At 38.4% G+C, this 19,892-nt stretch overlaps 1 protein-coding gene across 17 annotated transcripts in view; it reads left to right on the forward strand.

Moving 5' to 3' along the window:
• The window catches only part of RSPO2 (R-spondin 2), a 181,737-nt gene that overhangs the window by 117,294 nt on the left and 44,551 nt on the right, over positions 1-19,892 (forward strand). For 7 of the 17 annotated variants that reach the window (XM_055546443.1, XM_055546432.1, XM_055546435.1 and 4 more), the window contains 2 exons: positions 5,269-5,412; positions 7,814-8,002. In XM_055546443.1, the coding sequence (XP_055402418.1) occupies positions 5,269-5,412; positions 7,814-8,002 (333 nt within the window). Of the gene's footprint in view, positions 1-5,268; positions 5,413-7,813; positions 8,003-8,783; positions 8,957-9,008; positions 9,686-10,113; positions 10,214-14,814; positions 15,243-19,892 lie in introns of those variants that run through there. The other 10 variants (XM_055546434.1, XM_055546427.1, XM_055546426.1 and 7 more) reach the window with 5 other exon arrangements.

Consider the following 19,892-nt stretch of genomic DNA (forward strand, 5'->3'; position numbering starts at 1 on the left):
GGATGGACTGGTGGGATCTCCTTGCAGTCCAAGGGATTCTCAAGAGTCTTCTCCAACACCACAGTTCAAAAGCATCAATGCTTTGGCACTCAGCTTTCTTTATGGTCCAACTCTCACATCCATATATGACCACTGGAAAAACCATAGCTTTGACTAGATGGACCTTTGTTGGTAAAGTAATGTCTCTGCTTTTTAATATGCTGCCTAGGTTGGTCATAACTTTCCTTCCAAGGAGTAAGCATCTTTTAATTTCATGGCTGCAGTCACCATCTGCAGTGATTTTGGAGCCCAGAAAAATAAAGTCAGCCACTTTTTCCACTGTTTCCCCATCTATTTGCCATGAAGTGATGAGACCAGATGCTATGATCTTAGTTTTTTGAATGTTGAGTTTTAAGCCAACTTTTTCACTCTCCTCTTTCACTTTCATCAAGAGGCTTTTCAGTTCCTCTTCTCTTTCTGCCATACGGCTGGTGTCATCTACTTATCTGACGTTACTGATATTTCTCCCGGCAATCTTGATTCCAGCTTGTGCTTCATCCAGTCCAGCATTTTGCATGATGTACTCTGCATATAAGTTAAATAAGCAGGGTGACAATATACAGCCTTGATGTACTCCTTTCCCGATTTGGAACCATTACAACTTGGCACCAATCAAAAGTTAAAAGTGAAAGTGTTAGTTATTCAGTCATGTCCAGCTCATTTCCTCATGGACTGCAGCCTGCCAAGCTCACCTGTCCATGGAATTCTCCAGGCAAGGATACTGGAGTAGATAACCATTTCCATCTCCACAGGATTTCCCCTACCCAGGAATCGAACCCAATCTCCTATATTGCAGGAAGATTCTTCAACATCTTAGCCACCAGGGAAGCCTGTAGTTCTAGCAAAGGCTGTTATTGGATTCATGCTCAGTCCCTCAGTCATGTCTGACTCTTTGCAACTCATGGACTGTAGCCTGCCAGGCTCCTCTGTCCATGGGATTCTCCAGGCAAGCATACTGGAGTCAGTTGCCATTCCCTTCTCCAGGGGATCTTCTGGACCTACGAACTGAGCCTGTATCTCCCTCATTGCAGGTGGATTCTTTCAGTTCAGTTCAGTCGCTCAGTCATGTCCAACTCTTTGCAACCCCATGAATCGCAGCACGCCAGGCCTCCCTGTCCATCACCAATTCCCAGAGTTCACTCAAACTCATGTCCATCGAGTTGGTGATGCCATCCAGCCATCTCATCCTCTGTCATCCCCTTCTCCTCCTGCCCCCAATCCCTCCCAGCATCAGGGTCTTTTCCAATGAGTCGACTCTTCACATCAGGTGGCCAAAGTATTGGAGTTTCAGCCTCAGCATCAGTCCTTCCAATGAACACCCAGGACTGATCTCCTTTAGGATGGACTGGTTGGATCTCCTTGCAGTCCAAGGGACTCTCAAGAGTCTTCTCCAACACCACAGTTCAAAACCATCAATTCTTCGGCACTCAGCTTTCCTCACAGTCCAACTCTCGCATCCATACATGACCACTGGAAAAACCATAGCCTTGACTAGATGGACCTTTGTTGGCAAAGTGATGTCTCTGCTTTTGAATATGCTATCTAGGTTGGTCATAACTTTCCTTCCAAGGCATAAGCATCTTTTAATTTCATGGCTGCAATCACCATCTGCAGTGATTTTGGAGCCCCCCCAAAATAAAGTCAGCCACTGTTTCCACTATTTCCCCATCTATTTCCCATGAAGTGATGGGACCAGATGCCATGATCTTCGTTTTCTGAATGTTGAGCTTTAAGCCAACTTTTTCACTCTCCTCTTTCACTTTTTTTTTACTTTACAATATTGTATTGGTTTTGCCATACATCAACATGAATCCACAATGGAATATTACTCAGCCATTAAAAAGAATATATTTGAATCAGTTCTAATGAGGTGGATGAAACTGGAGCCAATTATACAGAGTGAAGTAAGCCAGAAAGAAAAACACCAATGCAGTATACTAACGCATATATATGGTATTTAGAAAGATGGTAATGATAACCCTGTATGGGAGACAGCAAAAGAGACATAGATGTATAGAACAGTCCTCTTTCACTTTTATCAAGAGGATTTTTAGTTCCTCTTCACTTTCTGCCATAAGGGTGGATTCTTTACCACCAATCAAACCTATTATTTAAATGCTTCAGTGAATAAACAAATATTTAGCTTTTTTCCTAATGATTTGGAAAGCACTGCTGAACATGTGAAAACAAAGGATACTGGCAGGAGATGGTCAAATGATTATTTGGAAGGCTAAGGCAGGTTTACCGTTATCATATACAAGATCCTTTCCTGATCGTTACTGTTACCTGTAGGTCCCTATCATATATAGCTTCCCTCGTGGCTCACATGGTAAAAGCATCTGTTTGCAATGTGGGAGACCTGAGTTCGATCCCTGGGTGGGGAGGATCCTTTGGAGAAGGAAATGGCAACCCACTCCAGTACTCTTGCCTGGAAAACTCCATGGATGGAGGAGCCTGGTGGGCTACAGTCCATTGGGTCGCAACGAGTTGGACATGACTGAGAGACTTCACTTTCACTTTATAAGGGGTATAATTTCATGCTCCCAAATCTGAAAAAAAAAAAAAAATTGGCACTGAATAATTTTTTATTCAGTCTTTCCTGGTAAAAATCAAAAGAATTTCATTTGGAATGTTAATATAGTGGTATTTTCTGTATATTTAAGTAGGTCACAAGTATGTATTGAAATATCATTTTTGTTTTACTTTTAGTACATAAATATATTACAATTAAAAAATTCATAGCTCAGAAATATAACTTTTAACATTTCAAAATTCCACTATTCCCAGTCCCAAATTAACTTCTCTAAGCTACTCCATACAGACATACATAGTCTCGTGTCATGGTTTTATTGCATCGTATTCTATATACCCTGCACTTGCCTTTTTCATTTAATGATGTGGCTTAGAGCTTATTCTCAGTCATTGCTTATAATTCACCTTGTGCTTTTTCATGGTTGAAGTGTTTTACAATTTGAATGCATCAATATTTTATTGTACTTATATTTGAGAACAAATAATTAAACTTTCTTTTAGCCAGATTTACACCTGAAAAAGGGACTTTAGAGAGAATGTGGAATTTCTGGAATACCTATCATTCTATGGACTGGTATTAGGAGCATGGGATGAAATGAGGAAAGGGACCTACACGTAACAGTAATGATTAGGAAAGGATCTTGTAAAATTATTTCCAAATGCATACTGTTATAACTTTTTGGCCAAAAGGCTTGTTGGTGCAGACCACGTTAGAATCAGATCTTATAGATAACAGCTGATTTATGAAGTGTACAGTCTTCTCTTTTTTAAAATATAATGCATTGTTCTCTTCACCATTTAGTTCTCTTTTATACTTTGGAATGTTTATCATTACTTCTTGGAAAATAATACTGCTAACAAGAAAGGCGGCTTGCTTTAAAAAAAAATGTAGCAAGAAAGCCAACAATTTGTGGACAGGCTGGTCATGTATTTTGACCATGGTTAAGAAGCTACTGACCAGCAATAGATCACTGTTCTATTAAAATATAGGTTACAGCATTTAAAACTACAAATGAACATTTTATAGGGTGATAAACTGTTCTTCTATGCCCACCATCCTCTCCGAAAAGAGCAATAGTATAATTTGACTATGGACTTTCACCCACACATAGTTGGTTTTCCAATTGTAAATTTGTGTAACATTTTAGAAGTTGAATTAGCTGCTTCAGGGTGGTCATTTAATACATAAAGTCCTGTTTAGACTCAAAATTAAAAGGTGATGAGTTGCCACTGTCTTTTTATAAGTCTAGAAACTGTCATTATTTATATTGTAATTGTTTTAACAGAAACTTTTTTTAGTGTTTATAGTCCACATTCTGGCTTTGCCTTCTTAATTTTTAAAATTTTGGAATTCAATGATTTCATGTTTTGGTTACATTTTTTTATTCAATTGTATCTTTGGTTGCAGAAACTAGATTTGAAAGCTTTTCTGAATCATTAAATCACCAAATACAGTTACTCAGAGGCTTGTTAAATGAGTAAAAGGGTTGCCAGGGAGTTTTCATAGAGCTTTATGTGCTGTTAATTGCCAGCAATTAAATCAGTTACAAGTAATAATGTACTGTAATCTGTTGAAAACCTCACCTTTCAATTAACCAATTCTCCAACCTTTCCTTCCTTCTCCTTGAAGAGTAGTTGAGAGTCTATTTATTTTCACTTATACATGCCAATTACCTCTGGCCCAGATGTTACTGGCATACCAGGGAATCTGCTCTTGAGTACAAGTCTAAATTATTGCTTCTCTTTATACCTTGTTGTAATGTGAATGGTTTGATGGAAAAATACATGTTTCTAATCCACTGGTGCAGACCACCTATTATAAGCTAGTCAATTTACACGTGTTATTTCAAATCCTCACAACAGCCTTACAAAGTTAGTGACACCCCTGTTTTATACAGAGGAAATAGAGACACAGAGAGGCATGTATAAATAGCTGTTCAAAGTCAAGAACTGGGAAGGTCAGAACTGGGAGTCAAGGTCAAAACCATACCTGGCAGACGTGAAAGCACTTCTTTTTCATCAACTGTTTCCAACGAAATGCAGCTAATGTGTTATAGAGAACAGATTTAGAAGGCAGTCTGTGTAGGGCTCTCAGCACCGACTCAGCCACTACCAACTTCTTGACTTCGTCTCAGGCTTCTTATTTGCAAAATAGGAGTACTACCGCTCACCCTGACAGACTGTCGTGAAGTGGAAATGTATGGCACATTGTGGGTCTTCCACAAAATGACCTACAGTCCCCCTCCTGGTTGACACCCGCTGATGAAAGCAAATTCATCACAGAATTTTAATTAACTGTCTTGGACCAGAAGAGACTGATTAGATTGTTTCCATTGCATTTTTCATAGTACGTCTTTGGAAGAGCAGAACAGACGACAATCCCAGCAGCAGTGTCATTTGTAGTGGGGGTGTTTTTCTTTTTAATCTTTATTTTAATCCCATTTATAGTTGCAAAAATTTCTGCAGGATCTCATGCTGCCTAGGGCCCCGGGCTGCAATTTTTTCTCAGCCTATTGATGTGGTGAGCTGTTGGAAGAGGTAGGAGTGATGTAGAAGGAGATGGCATCAGGAAACTAATGAGCTAAACACATATTTCTCTGACCACTAGAATTCCAATGGTGAGTTTATGAAAGTTTTACTTGCAAAACCAGTAAATTGTTTGACTGAAATTTTCTTTCTCTTTAAAATTGTTTTTAGGATGCAGAATAGAAAACTGTGATTCTTGCTTTAGCAAAGACTTTTGTACCAAGTGCAAAGTAGGCTTTTATTTGCATAGAGGCCGTTGCTTTGAGGAATGTCCAGATGGTTTTGCAGCATTAGATGAAACCATGGAATGTGTGGGTGAGTAGTGTTTCATGTAACTTTCAAATTTCCACTTTTATTTTAACACCTGTTTCTTGGGGGAAAAAAATGCATGCTGGATGTATCCATCCTAAAAATGAATTGGTTCTCAAGTTATTAATTAGAACTGAAAATTATTGAAGTTCTATGCTATTGAGTTCTTTAGTCATTCTGCCATTGGGTAGTATCATAAATTACATTTTGCTACAAAATTTGCTGGTAGAACATTAGGTTAAACTACTGAAATGTTTAGAATAATGTTTTTATGATCTGTGTAATATATCCATTTCTTAACTATCTTTTTAGTAATTGTTAGAGAAGAACATTTTGTTTAGAAGGAACTTTTTAAGCAGGGTCATGTGGTTAGTCTATCATTTTCATTATGTGTATTAATTTTGTATTTTCTTGCTTAGCCACACATTTGTATTAAAAAAATCAATTAGGAAGAGATTTTTTTTGTGCCACATATACTTTGTTGATGATTAACTGCATGTTGCAAAGTGCATTAAAACAAGTTTGCTAAATTTAGGTATGTAGAATGCATAATTTAATCTGCACATATATGCTGTTTGTAAATAATAATTAGGAATACATATTTTTACAAATTTTGGGGGGGGGTTTGTGTTTAAAAAACCTTTTGGCACTTTTTAATGCCACTGATTAAAATGTAAAGCTCTGTCAGTACCTACGTTTTGATAAATGGCTAAATCTAATCAAGTGTAATGGCATCTTCACCACCCCCACCCCCAACATGCCTGAATTTTATTTGCCATGTTTTATATCTGGTATGGTGTACAACAGAGCAATGTATTATGAATGAGACTTTCCATCTTTTTAAAATGGAGACTTCAGTTGAGAACTTTTTTCCTGCATAAATACCAAAGTAGTCTGTAACTATATTTGAAAGCTTGCAGAGAACACATTTAAATGAGAGATTTTTGAAGAAATGTGTGCTTATGTTCCTATATATGTGTGAATTAATACATGCATATAAGCAACACTCTATTGAAAAATATAGAAAAGTCACCAAAAGAGCACATTCAAAATGTTGGATTTGTTTTTGAGAGGCGAGACTCATAGCAATTATAGAAGTCCAGAGGAAATTCTTATGAAACTTTTAAGCATTAACAAATTAACACCCTGTGTACAAGACAGCAAAAGAGACACTGATGTATAGAACAGTCTTATGGACTCTGTGGGAGAGGGAGAGGGTGGGAAGATTTGGGAAAATGGCACTGAAACATGTAAAATATCATGTATGAAACGAGTTGCCAGTCCAGGTTCGATGCACGATACTGGATGCTTGGGGCTGGTGCACTGGGACGACCCAGAGGGATGGTATGGGGAGGGAGGGGCAGGAGGGTTCAGGATGGGGAACACATGTATACCTGTGGCGGATTCATTTTGATGTTTGGCAAAACTAATACAATTATGTAAAGTTTAAAAATAAAATAAAATTAAAATAAAAATAAAATAAAATAAAATAAATAAACAAAAAACCAAATTAACAGTAGTCCTAACAAATTAACAGCAGTCCTATGCATTCCCCTGGATAAAAATCTTAAATAGCTTTGAAAAACCTTAGAGTCACCATGATGCCTTATAAGATCTGGATGAAGAAATATTCATTGTGTGTGGATTCTGTGCCTGCGTCCTCTTCTGCTATTACACTAGCGGCTTTTAATGGTGAATTTGATGAGGTTTAACTCTGTATATTTTTATTCTTTTATCCCAGGGGAGTTGCAGAGTAGCCTACTTTTTCATTATATGAAGTTAAAAAAGGAGGATGCTAAAAGTTTTTACATACCTGGGAAAACATACATTTTCAAATATCTGATATTTGTTTACTTTTTAAACTATGGCATCAATTTAGGGAATAAGAAATACCTACTGTGGTTTCCAGACACCTATTAAAGGAAATGAGATAATCAGAAAATGCGAAAACATTCCCTATCCTTTTCATAAAGTATTAATATTTACTTCTAACTAAAACTAACACACTTGTGAATTTCAGTGGGGGCATGGAGAATTTACCTGTAAAATTTTGTCTCCTCTTCATGGTATGAAAACAGTATATTTTACTGTAGGTTTTAGCTGTTGAATCTTTTAAAGATAATATACTCAGTGTCTTTAGAGTGGACCAGTTAGCATCCCATCAAAAAATGAACCAGGACAAAAAGAAAGTAATAGTTTTTAAATTACTTATGTGGCAGTTTTTTACTTCCATCTGTAACTCCATAATGCCAACATTTCCCAAAAGGTATATATAGATCTTGTGGGCTGTACAGCTTAATTTTTGGTATCTGAAAGTGAAGGAGTAGAGAAATACTGCTATATAAATTTTGTAACAATGGAGAAATGTATACCAAATTGTTACCTGTGTTTGTTTTTTCTCTCTTAGAAGGATGTGAGGTTGGCCACTGGAGTGAATGGGGAACCTGTAGCAGAAATAATCGCACATGTGGATTTAAGTGGGGTCTGGAAACCAGAACACGGCAAATTGTTAAAAAGCCAGCAAAAGACACGATACCCTGTCCAACCATTGCCGAATCCAGGAGATGTAAGATGGCCATGAGGCATTGTCCAGGAGGTGAGTTCAGATAATCCCTATTGTGGACTATGTGCTTTCTGGATTTTCCTCCTCCCTAATCACCCTTGCTCCCAATAAAGAGTATTTATCCAAGAAGGAAACCTGATAATAACATTGGCAAGAGGGTAAAATTCCACATCGAGCTTCCTTAGAGACAAATGCTTAAATTGTGAAGAATATAAAATGACTGTTTAATTTCATGATACCTTGAAAGTAATTTAGAAGACAACTTTACAAATCAACTTTCAAAACGAGATTTCTAAAAGTGTGTGTATGTGTGTGTCAGTGTTTTTCTTTTTCTTTTTTTCACTAATGTACCATAAAAGCCAGTTCTTATGAAATCAGGCCTTTGCAGATGTTGCTCTAAGAGAAGCAGCCAACTTTCAGTTGAGAAGAGTTTAGATTAGAAAAGTTTATGGAATCCGTAAAATCATCTGTATCACTACTAGTTGAAGATGACAACTTAAAATAAACTTGCCCAAACACTGGGAGGAATAAACATTGTCTTAATGTTGCCACAATTAGCCGGTTCTCTGTTTTGGTAATAATTTGTGGAAAACAGCTACTAGTATGTGTATGTTTATTTGTGTCTTTGTAGTAATTGTGCTGATTTGCAGTAATTATTCTGTAATAACAGGATTAGGCCCACTTACAAATTGGGAGAAGTGTACATAGCTCAGGTGCTGGCTGGAGCCGAGTCAGTATGTTGAAATGCAGTTCTTAGCACTGATGCTGTGCTTCTGAAAGCATAATCTCTTGTTACTGTTTATTTTATCACTAGCGGATGCCGCATTGCCAAAAATGAAGTTAGGATTTTTCAAGTGCACAAAATAGAAGAGCAAAAAAAAGAAAGCTGCATGTAGAAAATTGCCCTATGAAACAATCAAAACTTTCGTTTGCCTTCATTCTTGCTGTTGGGGCATAGCTTTCAGCTTTGTGGCTGTAGGCCAGAGAAGAATATATATCTGCTTAGATGGATTTATATCCATATTCTGCTGCCTCCTAGAGAATGTCTGTGATCCATGGAGGAAGACAAAACTTTTAAGACTTGAAGACTCCAGTCGGCCTTTTGAGAACTATTAGATCCAGATTCAGAAGCTACTATTAGGAAAGCAGCTTTTCCTCTTGAATTAGTTTTGCTTTTCTTTGCTGAGTCTTTGAAACAAAGTTTTTTTGGGTCTGCTTTGCACTAACAAGGATGGTTTTGTTCAGTTAAACTGGGTATTTTTCAGTCAAAATATAAGAAAATATTTTCTTACAAAACTAATAAGCCACTTCTTGGATAGCTGAGAGCATTTAACCTGCAACCTTGTGCCTAAAAACAAACCTGATGTATTCAGGTATTGGGAATAAAGGCTTTCTTTGTTGTATATTGTTTATATAACTACCCCCCACTTCTTTTCCAGCAACATGGTCCCCCAATTGTGGTTTACGTTAATAGCAAAAATTAACCTGAAAATGCTCCTATAACAAACATGCTTATGTGTAACAAGAACCAGCATGCCCCCCTCCCCTCAGAAACTATTTTGACTTAGCCCTGGTCTTGCTGAGAATTTTGTAGATAACAGCTAGATTTTTAACCTATAATGCTTATTGCATTTTTTTTATGCTTCCAAAAGCAGTGTACTGTCTTAAGAGATATAACCTGACACTGTCAGCAATTAAAATCATGTCAAAACAAAAGTTTATGTATCATCTGTTAATATTTTCTTTGACAAGTGAACCAGTAATGAACTCTTATTTAATTTACATTTAGGTTTTGCCAAATATTATTTATTAGGATAGACATTTGCAGAGATAAGCTATTGTCTAATCCCTGAATCAACATATTCAGCTTAATAAATTCAATTTTTAAGTAACCTTTACAGTTAGTAGGTTTAAAAGTTATACTGGAATTTGTTTTCTGTTTTATAAAAAAGAAACTAACATAAAATTGATAGAAATGGAAAATGACTCTGCAATAAAATAACTTCTATTTACAAATGTAGAAAATGAAAACTAGAAAATTAATTTTGGAACTTGAGCACCAATTGATAAAAATTGGCATAACTTTCAGTGGAGTATCCCACCTTGCCTCAGGTGAGAGAGGAAAAGGTTCCTTTCTTCTGTAGGTCACGGTGATTAATGGAAGAATGGAGAAGAAAACCACTTTATCCCATTTTACATCTTGACTTGATTTCAGTGATCTGCTTTGACAAACCATGCAAAAATGTAAGTCGTAATCAGGTTGGGAATACAGGCATTTTTCAGATCTTTTCAACATATGTATGGATTTTCCTCCTGTTGGAGCCAGTCTTAACCTGATTGCACACAAACGCAGCCTTAACCTCCTTCACACTAGAGCACGGACACATTAAAATCAGCTGCTTTTCATTACTGGAAGGCATAAGTTAGAGGTCAGCAAAATGGAGTAGTCCTAAGTAAATATATAAGATATTACCCTAAGAACTATTACAAATGAAACAATAAATGGCTGTAAGATTTAAAAACAACAATGTAATGCTTTAGCCTATTTTTCCTTAACTATCAGTGCTTATTTGCTTTAAAACAATGAAAGGATATTTGAAAATATCTTAAGTCATGAACTGATATATGACATGAAGTAAGCGTCCATTTCCAAACTTTTCTTGATCAGTTATCTTCTCTTTCATTTCTGATGATGTAATCTGTAGAGTTCCTTGGGCTTTTCTGACACTCATTCTTCAGGATTCTGGTCAGGTGATCAGACGATCTGGGTCTCTGCACCCTGTCAGCTCATTAATTCTATGATCCTTGGCAAGTCACTTAACCTCTCCTGGCCTCTATTTCCTATTTTAAATTGAGGGTATTGGGGTAGGCAATCCTGAAGATCCAGTCCAGTTCTAAAATCCAATGATTCTAAGACTAATTGCCAAAAATGACATGGATATATTTTGTGGTTGTCATGTGAAGGGTGAGGAAGAGAATCGTAAGCCCAGGAATATTGTTTTATGACCGAGAACTGAACACTTTTCCAATAGCTACAACTGTGCGTTCACGCAGCCTTTTCCATCTGGCAGCTCACACTCTTCCTCTTTCCTCCTTCCTTTTCTAAGACTCTCAAAGAATGAGCAAGATTCTTGTAAAATCTTCAAATGACTTATAGTTTAGTTAGTGGGAGATATGGAGAAAGAGAGAGGAGGATGGAGAAGGAAAGAGGAGGGGATCATAAAAAGATAATGGGAAAGGGTGACAATGAGTTAGAGGGAAAAAACTGAACAATGAGGGTAGGAAGCAAGGGATAAAAGAACAGACTACCAAAAATGAAGACTTGGCCTCTAGCAGATGTAACTGTCTTCACTTCTGTCCCTCCCACCCTGAGCTCACTAATAGAATTAATCATGTTGGGACCAAGTTATCCTATTCATATATAACCTGCAGCTTTAAATGGAATAAATTTAAAGTCTGCACTATGTTGTACATTAGGCAATATATTAATAGAAAAATATGCAATTATCATATTTAAGTGATAAATGGAAGAACAAAATCATGGCTACTCAGCTACAAAGTTGGGAGACGTTCATGTATGGTGGGGGGAAATGTCATTTGCAGGGGACAGTAGTCTTTCACAGGATTGACCAATGCCCCCTTAACCTGAAATAGTCTGTCCTATTGGTCAAGTCCCATGACAACTAATTTTAATTTATTCATCAGGTGTTTACTGAGCAGTGCTGTGTACCAATCATCAGTACACAGTCCTAACAGTGTTTTTCCTAGTGGGTATCATGGCATTAGAGAAGTGGATGAGTGCCTTATTTCATGTGGAGGTGGGAGCCATGGGAAGAAAAGCAAAGCAGGATAAGGAGCGAGTGAAAGATTGGATTGAGGGTGTTCAGGGAAATTGAGGGAGTAACATTTGATCACAAATCTGAATGAAGGACATCTTTTGAAGACCTAAGGAAAAATTTCTTCTTCTTCTTTTTTTTTTTTTTAGCTCTTGACTTAATGGCTATGTTTTTTGAACATCATTGATTTTCCCATTACCTATTAGAGAAGAGCAAGGAACTGAGATCTAGAATTCTTTTCCTGGGCCACAGAGATGTAGCAAGTTATTAATGGTAAAGCCAAGAGTGGGAAGCTCATGTTTACTTGTACCTTTCCCTTGTTCCTTATTATAAAATGCAAAGATAAACCCATAGTTGTCTAACATCAAAGTAGCTGACTTTATTTCTCCCTCCACCTCAATGCATCATTTTATTTTTGTTTTACTAAATGTTTCTTAAAAACATGACACTCTGCCATCACTATCACCTCCCAACATCTTCCCGCTTGAGATAGCTAGTGAAACATACCTCAAAGGTCATTTTATAAATGCAAAGTGTTGAGTCACTGGCTTTGTTTCGATTCCACCGTTCCTACTTACAGCCATTCCTGTAAGCCATTCCTACCTTACAGGAGAAGGCCATCTTCTTCCCTAATTTTAGTATCATTGACCCTCAGTTTGTTGGGGGGAAAAGTGCGAGTGCAAGATTGTTCTTTCCATCCTTAGTCTTTCAAGGTCGCCCTCCCATTGAGGCTGTCCCCACAGAACCATACCGAGCACTCTTCTCTGCCCCTTTGCTTCCTGGCCTGCCCAGAAGCCCTGGGATCTGAACCCAACCCCACTTCTAGTAGCTCGGTGCCTGGAATGGCTTCTCTCTTTCTGACACATCTAAGCAATCAGGTGGTTAAAGTAATTTAGGTAATGCTTGGACAGATGCACAGATGGCCTTCTGTCTTTTGTTTACGGCAGCCTCAGCATACCATACTGCAGCTGTTAGTAACAATATGGAGCAATTCTTTAAGCCCTGGGTCATATTTTCTCAGGACTGTGCTAAAATTTAAATATAAAAACTGCTACTACTTAGGATTTCAACTTGAAAATAACTCACTCCTCCTCTTATGTGACATTATTTGACCAGCATCTACTTTGTGTTTTTAAGTGGCTTTTAACTTTGTTGTTCTTTAGTCACTAAGTGGTGTCTGACTCTTTTGCAACCCCATGGACGGTAGCCCACCAGGCTCCTCTGTCCATTGGATTTCCCAGGCAAGAACACTGGAGTGAGTTGCCATTTCCTTGTCTAGGGCATCTTCCCACATCAGGGATCAAACCCACATCTCCTGAATTACAGGCAGGTTTTTTACTGCTGAGCCACTGGGGAAGCCCTGGCTTTTAACTTGATAGGGTCTAAAAGAAAATACTATTTAGCAAGCTAGAACTAGAATCTCATGCAAACATCTACTTTTTAAAGGCAATATTAATAAGACCTCTTTAGTTTTTGTTTTCTGTGTATGAACTGACAGCAACATGTGGATTAGGTATTAGATACTATAACTAAAGATGATTGTAGATTGTGATGGATTAAACCAAGAGCAGGAAATAAGCACATTTTCAGTAGATGGGGTCAAGAAAATATGCTTTAGACATATGTTCTTTATTTCTGTACATTTTGTTTACATTTGAGTTGCAATTTATGTGGTCTGTTTTATACATGCCAACCTCAAAAGTAGTTTGGAGGAGAGAGGATAAGAGAAAAACCTCTTTTCTTTTGAAACTTTCAGAGTTGTCAAGAATGTAGATATTGACATTTTTATATGAAGAAGGGAGCATCTAGAAAAGGAATTCTTTTTGCCCCTTTGTTTGCTATGCTAAATTGTTTCTTTTAAAATCAGTGATTTGTGTTAGTCGCCTTAAGAAAATTGTACTATTTCCTGGCTACTCTGGGCACACGGCAGCAAATGGTAATGTTTATTTTGATTATAAGTTGGGGTGGTCACTCATAAGCAGCCACATCTTAAATGTAAATGTATGCTTATCATATAAAATTGACATTTAACAAAGATCCACCTGCTTCCCAAACATTTCTTTCAGTAAAGTATCTGTAAGTCCTGCTTCATTTGTCTTAACAATGAGCCTTCAGGCTGTCTCTTGGGGTGTATCCCCTCTCGCTGCTGTCCCCACGCCCACACACTATTTTTACATTTTTAAACTTATTTCTGGAAAAGTGGGTAGGGGATAACCAATGCACCTGGTGGTGGGTGGTGGTGGTGGTTTTTGTTCTTCCTTGTCTGGGCTTTTTTCTGGGTGTGGGGGGCAATGATTTTTTTTTTTTTTTTTCAGATTTTTCAGTTCTCACATTTCAGAAGGTAAGGGTCTGAGGAATGGGGGAGCAGAAAAGTGGGGCCTGGTGTGCTGTGCACGGGAGCTCATGCAAAGTCCAGAGAGGGTGAGATGCAGTGCAGCCTTGGACTCAGACACAGAAATTCAGGGGCATGACCAGTGCCCCTCACATGGAGTGAGCGAGGGGATTTAGGACAGCCTCTTCTCCCAGCTGCATTTTGAGCCTGTCCTGGGGCCAGGCTTGCTTGCCCGAGGGGTCAAGGAGCGAGTGAGTGAACCCACACCTCTGTGCCATTCTCTGCAGCTTCCCGTCTGGAATCTCTATGAGCCCCATGTAATTAGAGTCTGGAGCAACATGTACTAGTCTCTTTTATGGGCGCTCGTAAAAAGGATTTCTCAACTACGTATGCCACTGAAGGTCTATGTGTGACAAGGCAAGGATAGGAACGTTTTGGAGGAGGCTTTCTTTTATGAATTCTACCCAGCAGTAAGCTATTCTGATCTTAATGTAAAATATATAAAACAATTTTTACAACACTCTAAAATAAAAACACCTTTAATAGGACACACATGGTGTCAGTGGTAGATTTTCTTTTTTTCCCCTTCTTACAGACTTTTTTTTCCCCCTTATGAGATAAGGGAGTCTCAAGTATAAATCCCCTAATGGTTTCTTGGAACAACTTATTTTCCTCAGCAGACACCTCTCTGGGCTCTTTAAACGGTGTTGATAAAAAGAGCACAGGCGGGTCGCTCGGTGAGATTTCCTGTAAATGCTCCAGCTACTGGATTGACCTCCAGTTGGACTCATGGATCTCCTCCAGGATTAGGACGCAGAAAGAAAACATTTTCATGGAAACGATGACAGAGTTCTACTCAAATCCCAGCGTGGTTCATGTTGTCATCGTACAGAAGTGGTTAAGACGACAGAATTACTTGGTGCAGCAGAGGGGGCAAAGTTCAGGTGGAAAACTTGATTCCAGTTTAAACTCAAAATGTTAAGGGCAGTAGATTTTGCTTTACAGTTGACTTGTTTGTGTAATATTTGGACCTAATATTCTGTGTAGCAGCCTTATTTTCTTGTTTTTAAGGACTTTGGAAATGAGTAAAATTAATTGAACTGGTGTCGTGCAGAGACGTTAATAACTGGTGTCATACCCTACAGCCTGCCCATTATGCAAAGGATTTAATGATAACTTAATGTAAAAAGTATTGATAACATCCTAAAACAAGACAAATTTTTAAAGATCAGAACTAGGAAAAACTTAGAATAAGAGCTCAGGACTGACAAGGAGAATGGACCATATGAATGTGTTGGGTGAAATAATTAGGCCAAAAATTTGACCTTGGGTTTCCTACCAGGTAGTGGGAAAATGTGGCTATGATTCTATCTTAATTAAAAATAAATGGTTACTTATAAAATATAGTGTCAATTTAATAACAGCTTTTGGAGAGAAAATCACCACACGTACACATATGTATATACATACAGCACATATGTACCTATACATATACACAAACACATGAATATATACACATGCCCACATACTGTTGCTCCTAAGTCACTTCAGTAGTGTCCGACTCTGTGTGACCCCAGAGATGGCAGCCCATCAGGCTCCCCCGTCCCTGGGATTCTCCAGGCAAGAACACTGGAGTGGGTTGCCATTTCCTTCTCCAATGCATGAAAGTGAAAAGTGAAAGTGAAGTCGCTCAGTCATGTCTGACTCTTCACGAGCCCATGGACTGCAGCCCACCAGGCTCCTCTGTCCATGGGATTTTCCAGGCAAGAGTACTGGAGTGGGGTGCCATTGCCTTCTCCGTTCATGTATACATGAATGTATATGCATATTCACACATTTATACATGACACACACACATGTATGTATACTTCACCTTCAGACACATTAAGGTGTGCACAGGGGGTGAGACTTACATTGTAGAATTAAGGAAACTAATAATTCTCACAGTAAGGGGAATATTCTAGTTCCATGAGAAGGTAAACACTAAACAGATTTGTCAAGTGGGAAATCATACCAAGAGCAAGGAGTAGTACGGCAGACAGTGTCTTCAACAACACACATGTCAAACATATGTATGTTTCTGGAGGTGGAGGGCAACTTGGGAGTGTGTATCCCTCAGTGAAGGGAGAAGGTTTAATAGTGAAATATGAGTCTACAGAGGAACAGGCATCATGGAATCAGGACTTTCTGACTTAGCAGTTACATTTGAATACAGTCACCCAGTAGGATCTTTTAGGGAATATTGAATCTGCTGAGAACTTCATGGTATCCAGAGAATCTAGAAAGTGTGCATTTGTACTGAGGGCCAACTATGCTTTGAGCTTGTTCAATGAGCCAAGTGTCTTTTCTACCTGGTAAGATGTTCTTAACTAAGTTCAGAAGTCGTGTACTTAGATGCTGAGTTACTTCTGGTGATTACCTCAGGCCCCACACTAACATTTTAAATACCTTTTTGTGATATTTGTTCTCTAAGCCTGGCCTGCAATTAGTTTAACCTTTAAACGTGGTTTGACATGAGAGAACCACGTGGATTTTGAGTAAATTCTTACTGAGTTGACTTTATTTTTAAAGATTTTTAAAAATATATTTATTTGACTGTGTTGGGCCCTAATTGTGGCATGCAGGATCTTCTTCATTGCATCATGCAATGCATGGACTCTAGTTTGTTTGCTGTTTATCTCTCTATGGAACTATACAATCAATCAAGATTTAGCGGTCCCATGGCATGTGGGATCTGAGTTCCCAACCAGTGATTGAACCCATGTCTCCTGCATTGCAAGGCAGATTCTTAACCACTAGACCACCAGGGAAATTCTGAATTGTTAAATTCTGAATTATTAAAATATGTTACAAGCTACCTTCTAATGCTTCTTTCAGGTTTACTTCCCTTATATAATTCAGGTATTAAGTGGTGGAGCTGAGTTTCGAATGCTGTGATTTTCCCCTAGCTATGTCTATAGGTTCATCAAATCAATTATTTAAATCTTATGTTTTAAAGAAATGGGCAAATTGGGAGTGGGAGGTGATAGAAACAAAAGCTTATAGTCTAGTTGTGGATGAAGAAAATGCACATTACAAAATAATATAAAGAAACATGTAATGTAAAGTAACCAAAGAAATAAAATTGAATTTGTAAATATAAGTATTATTATAGGCCCTGAAATGATAGGAAACATATCCTGTTTTAGCTATTGTGCAAGGGAATGCTTCCTGAGGAGCAAAACATATAGGAGAGGTGGGGGGAAAACATGTTTGAATAGGGAAATCGTTTGAGACAGAACATTGTAGGAAAAAGATACAGATGCCAACGAGTACCTCTTGTGTCCAAGGGAGGCTGAGCAGAAGAGCCTGGCTGGAGTTCAGATATCGAGGATGGCAGTCGTAGGCAGCTCACAGCAAAAATACAGGTTGTAAGCTGAGTGTGTGAGGCACCTCTTTGGAAAGAACAGGATTTTGAATTTTATCTTGAACAAAGGGAAGTCCTAGGGGACTTCTGAGTGTGGGAGTATTTTGGCAGAACGCTGATTGAACGTGGCAGTGGCTGAGGGTGTGTGGGTACAGTGCAGTGGGCTTCCCAGGTGGCGCTAGTGGTAAAGAATCTGCCTGCCAATGCAGGAGATCCAAGAGATGAGGGTTTGATTCCTGTGTGGGGAAGATCTCCTGGAGGAGGGCATGGCAACCCACTCCAGTATTCTTGCCTGGAAAATCCCATGGACAGAGAAGCCTGGTGGGCCACATTCCATGGGGCTGCGAAGAGTCAGACACAACGGAGCACATACACACAGAAGAAGGTAAACCGCATGTCTCGACTTGGGGCGGGGCATCACGCAGAGTCTGAGTTTGGGAGAATTCCCAGAGAATACTTCTGGGTTCTGATGTTTATGCATTTTTCTGTGATGCTTGCTTCTCTAAAGAGCACAGGATTTTGCCTTGACTCGCCGTCCACTGTGACCCTTAAATCTTTTTCTGCCAACTTTCTAAGCCAAGCCGTTCCCCAGTTTGTATTAGTGTGGTTTATTTTTTTAAGATCTAGACACATTTTGCATTCGCCTTAACTGAACTATGGGCTTCCCTGGTGGCTCAGATGGTAAAGATTCCACCTGCAAAGCAAGGAGACCCCAGTTCTATCCCTCAGTTGGGAAAATCCCCTGAAGAAAGGAATGGCTACCCACTCCATGGAGAATTCCATGGACAGAGGAACCTGGCAGGCTATAGTCCATGGGATTGCAACTTTAACTGAACTAGATTTGCTTTCTAACTGCCACTTCCATTTGCCACTTACCAAGACCCTTGGATGTATTTTTCCCTATTTTCTAATTTATGATATTACTCTTCAAATGGATGTCCCTTACCAGCCATCTTGGAGTATTCTGAGAGTTTAAAGTATGCAAATCAAATATTACTCAGGGCAAGGATAAAATGATTCTGCCGGATCCTGTTTCAATTGTATAATCTAAGATGGTTTTATCTAGCATGTTTACTAGCAGCTGCCTGGAATGCTGGGTTGAGAAGGAATCTGAGTTAAATGCTGTTTAGGAGAAAAGTGTATAGTTATCAATTTGCACTGTTTGTGGTGTGGGATGGAAAATAATGTTGTATTTGTTCCCACCAATTCTCTAACCCTCCAAGCCCCCAACACAAACTTGGCTATCTTTGATAAATAGCCATCAACCTTCTATCTTATACCTTCAATGGTAGTGAATGAGTGTATATTGGAAAAAAGCAGTATGAAAAACTAGTGAAAAGAGTTGTAAATTTGGTTTATACTGGTCTTGGTCCCATATTGGTTGAATGGCATTAGTCAAATTACTTAATTTCCTAAAACTTGGTCATTTATGAACTGGGGATATTATGTCAAGGGATTGTTGTAGGAGTAAATGAGCATACATGCAAGTTGATGAATTCTTATTATTCTCTACATTTTGTTGTAATTTCCTTGTTAATTCTGCTGTATTTTCCATTCTCCCCAGGGTTTACTCTTACCTAGTCATGCTCTCATTCAACATGAATCATCCGCCTCCCGTTGAGCCCCAAACCCACAGATCTGGCCATTGATGCTTCCTTAGATATCCTTCCAGCATGTCAAACTAAGCACAGCTGAAACCTACCTTACTATCCTTGCAAAACCTTGTTTTTCTGGGAATGGCATCACTAGCTTCCCACTTACCTAGGACCTCAGCCCTGCCTTTAAATCTCTTCCTCATATTCACACAAATCAAGCTCAGATCTTTGCTCAGCCACCTAAAAAGTTTGAAAACTTGAAAAGTTTACTTAATCTTTCTACGCTTCAGCATGTATTATATTTGGAATATAATAATAGATGCCTGCTGCCTAGGATTTCTAAGAGGATTAAACATCATTTGTACCTGGCTTTGCATGGGATCAAGGATCAGAAAATATGGGTTGTTATTATTTCATCTTTTTAAAATAACTGCTTATCCAGTTCTGTTTCTCCACTGTTCCTTTTTTTTTTTTTTTTATTTTATTTTATTTTTTAAACTTTACATAACTGTATTAGATTTGCCAAATATCAAAATGAATCCACCACTGTTCCTTTTTATTTCTGTCATCTCTACTCAACTTAAACCCTTTTTACTCTCTTTACCTAGAAGATTGTAATATCCTTTGGTAGTCGGAGAGAATGTAGGTTAATTTGCATTTCAGTTAACAGTGGTTTCAGCATATTGAACATTAAACTCTCTTAACCTCATTTTGGCAACCCACTCCAGTATTCTTTCCAGGATAATCCCATGGA

Source organism: Bubalus kerabau, chromosome 14, assembly GCF_029407905.1.
Source record: "Bubalus kerabau isolate K-KA32 ecotype Philippines breed swamp buffalo chromosome 14, PCC_UOA_SB_1v2, whole genome shotgun sequence".
Lineage (NCBI taxonomy): Eukaryota > Metazoa > Chordata > Mammalia > Artiodactyla > Bovidae > Bubalus > Bubalus kerabau.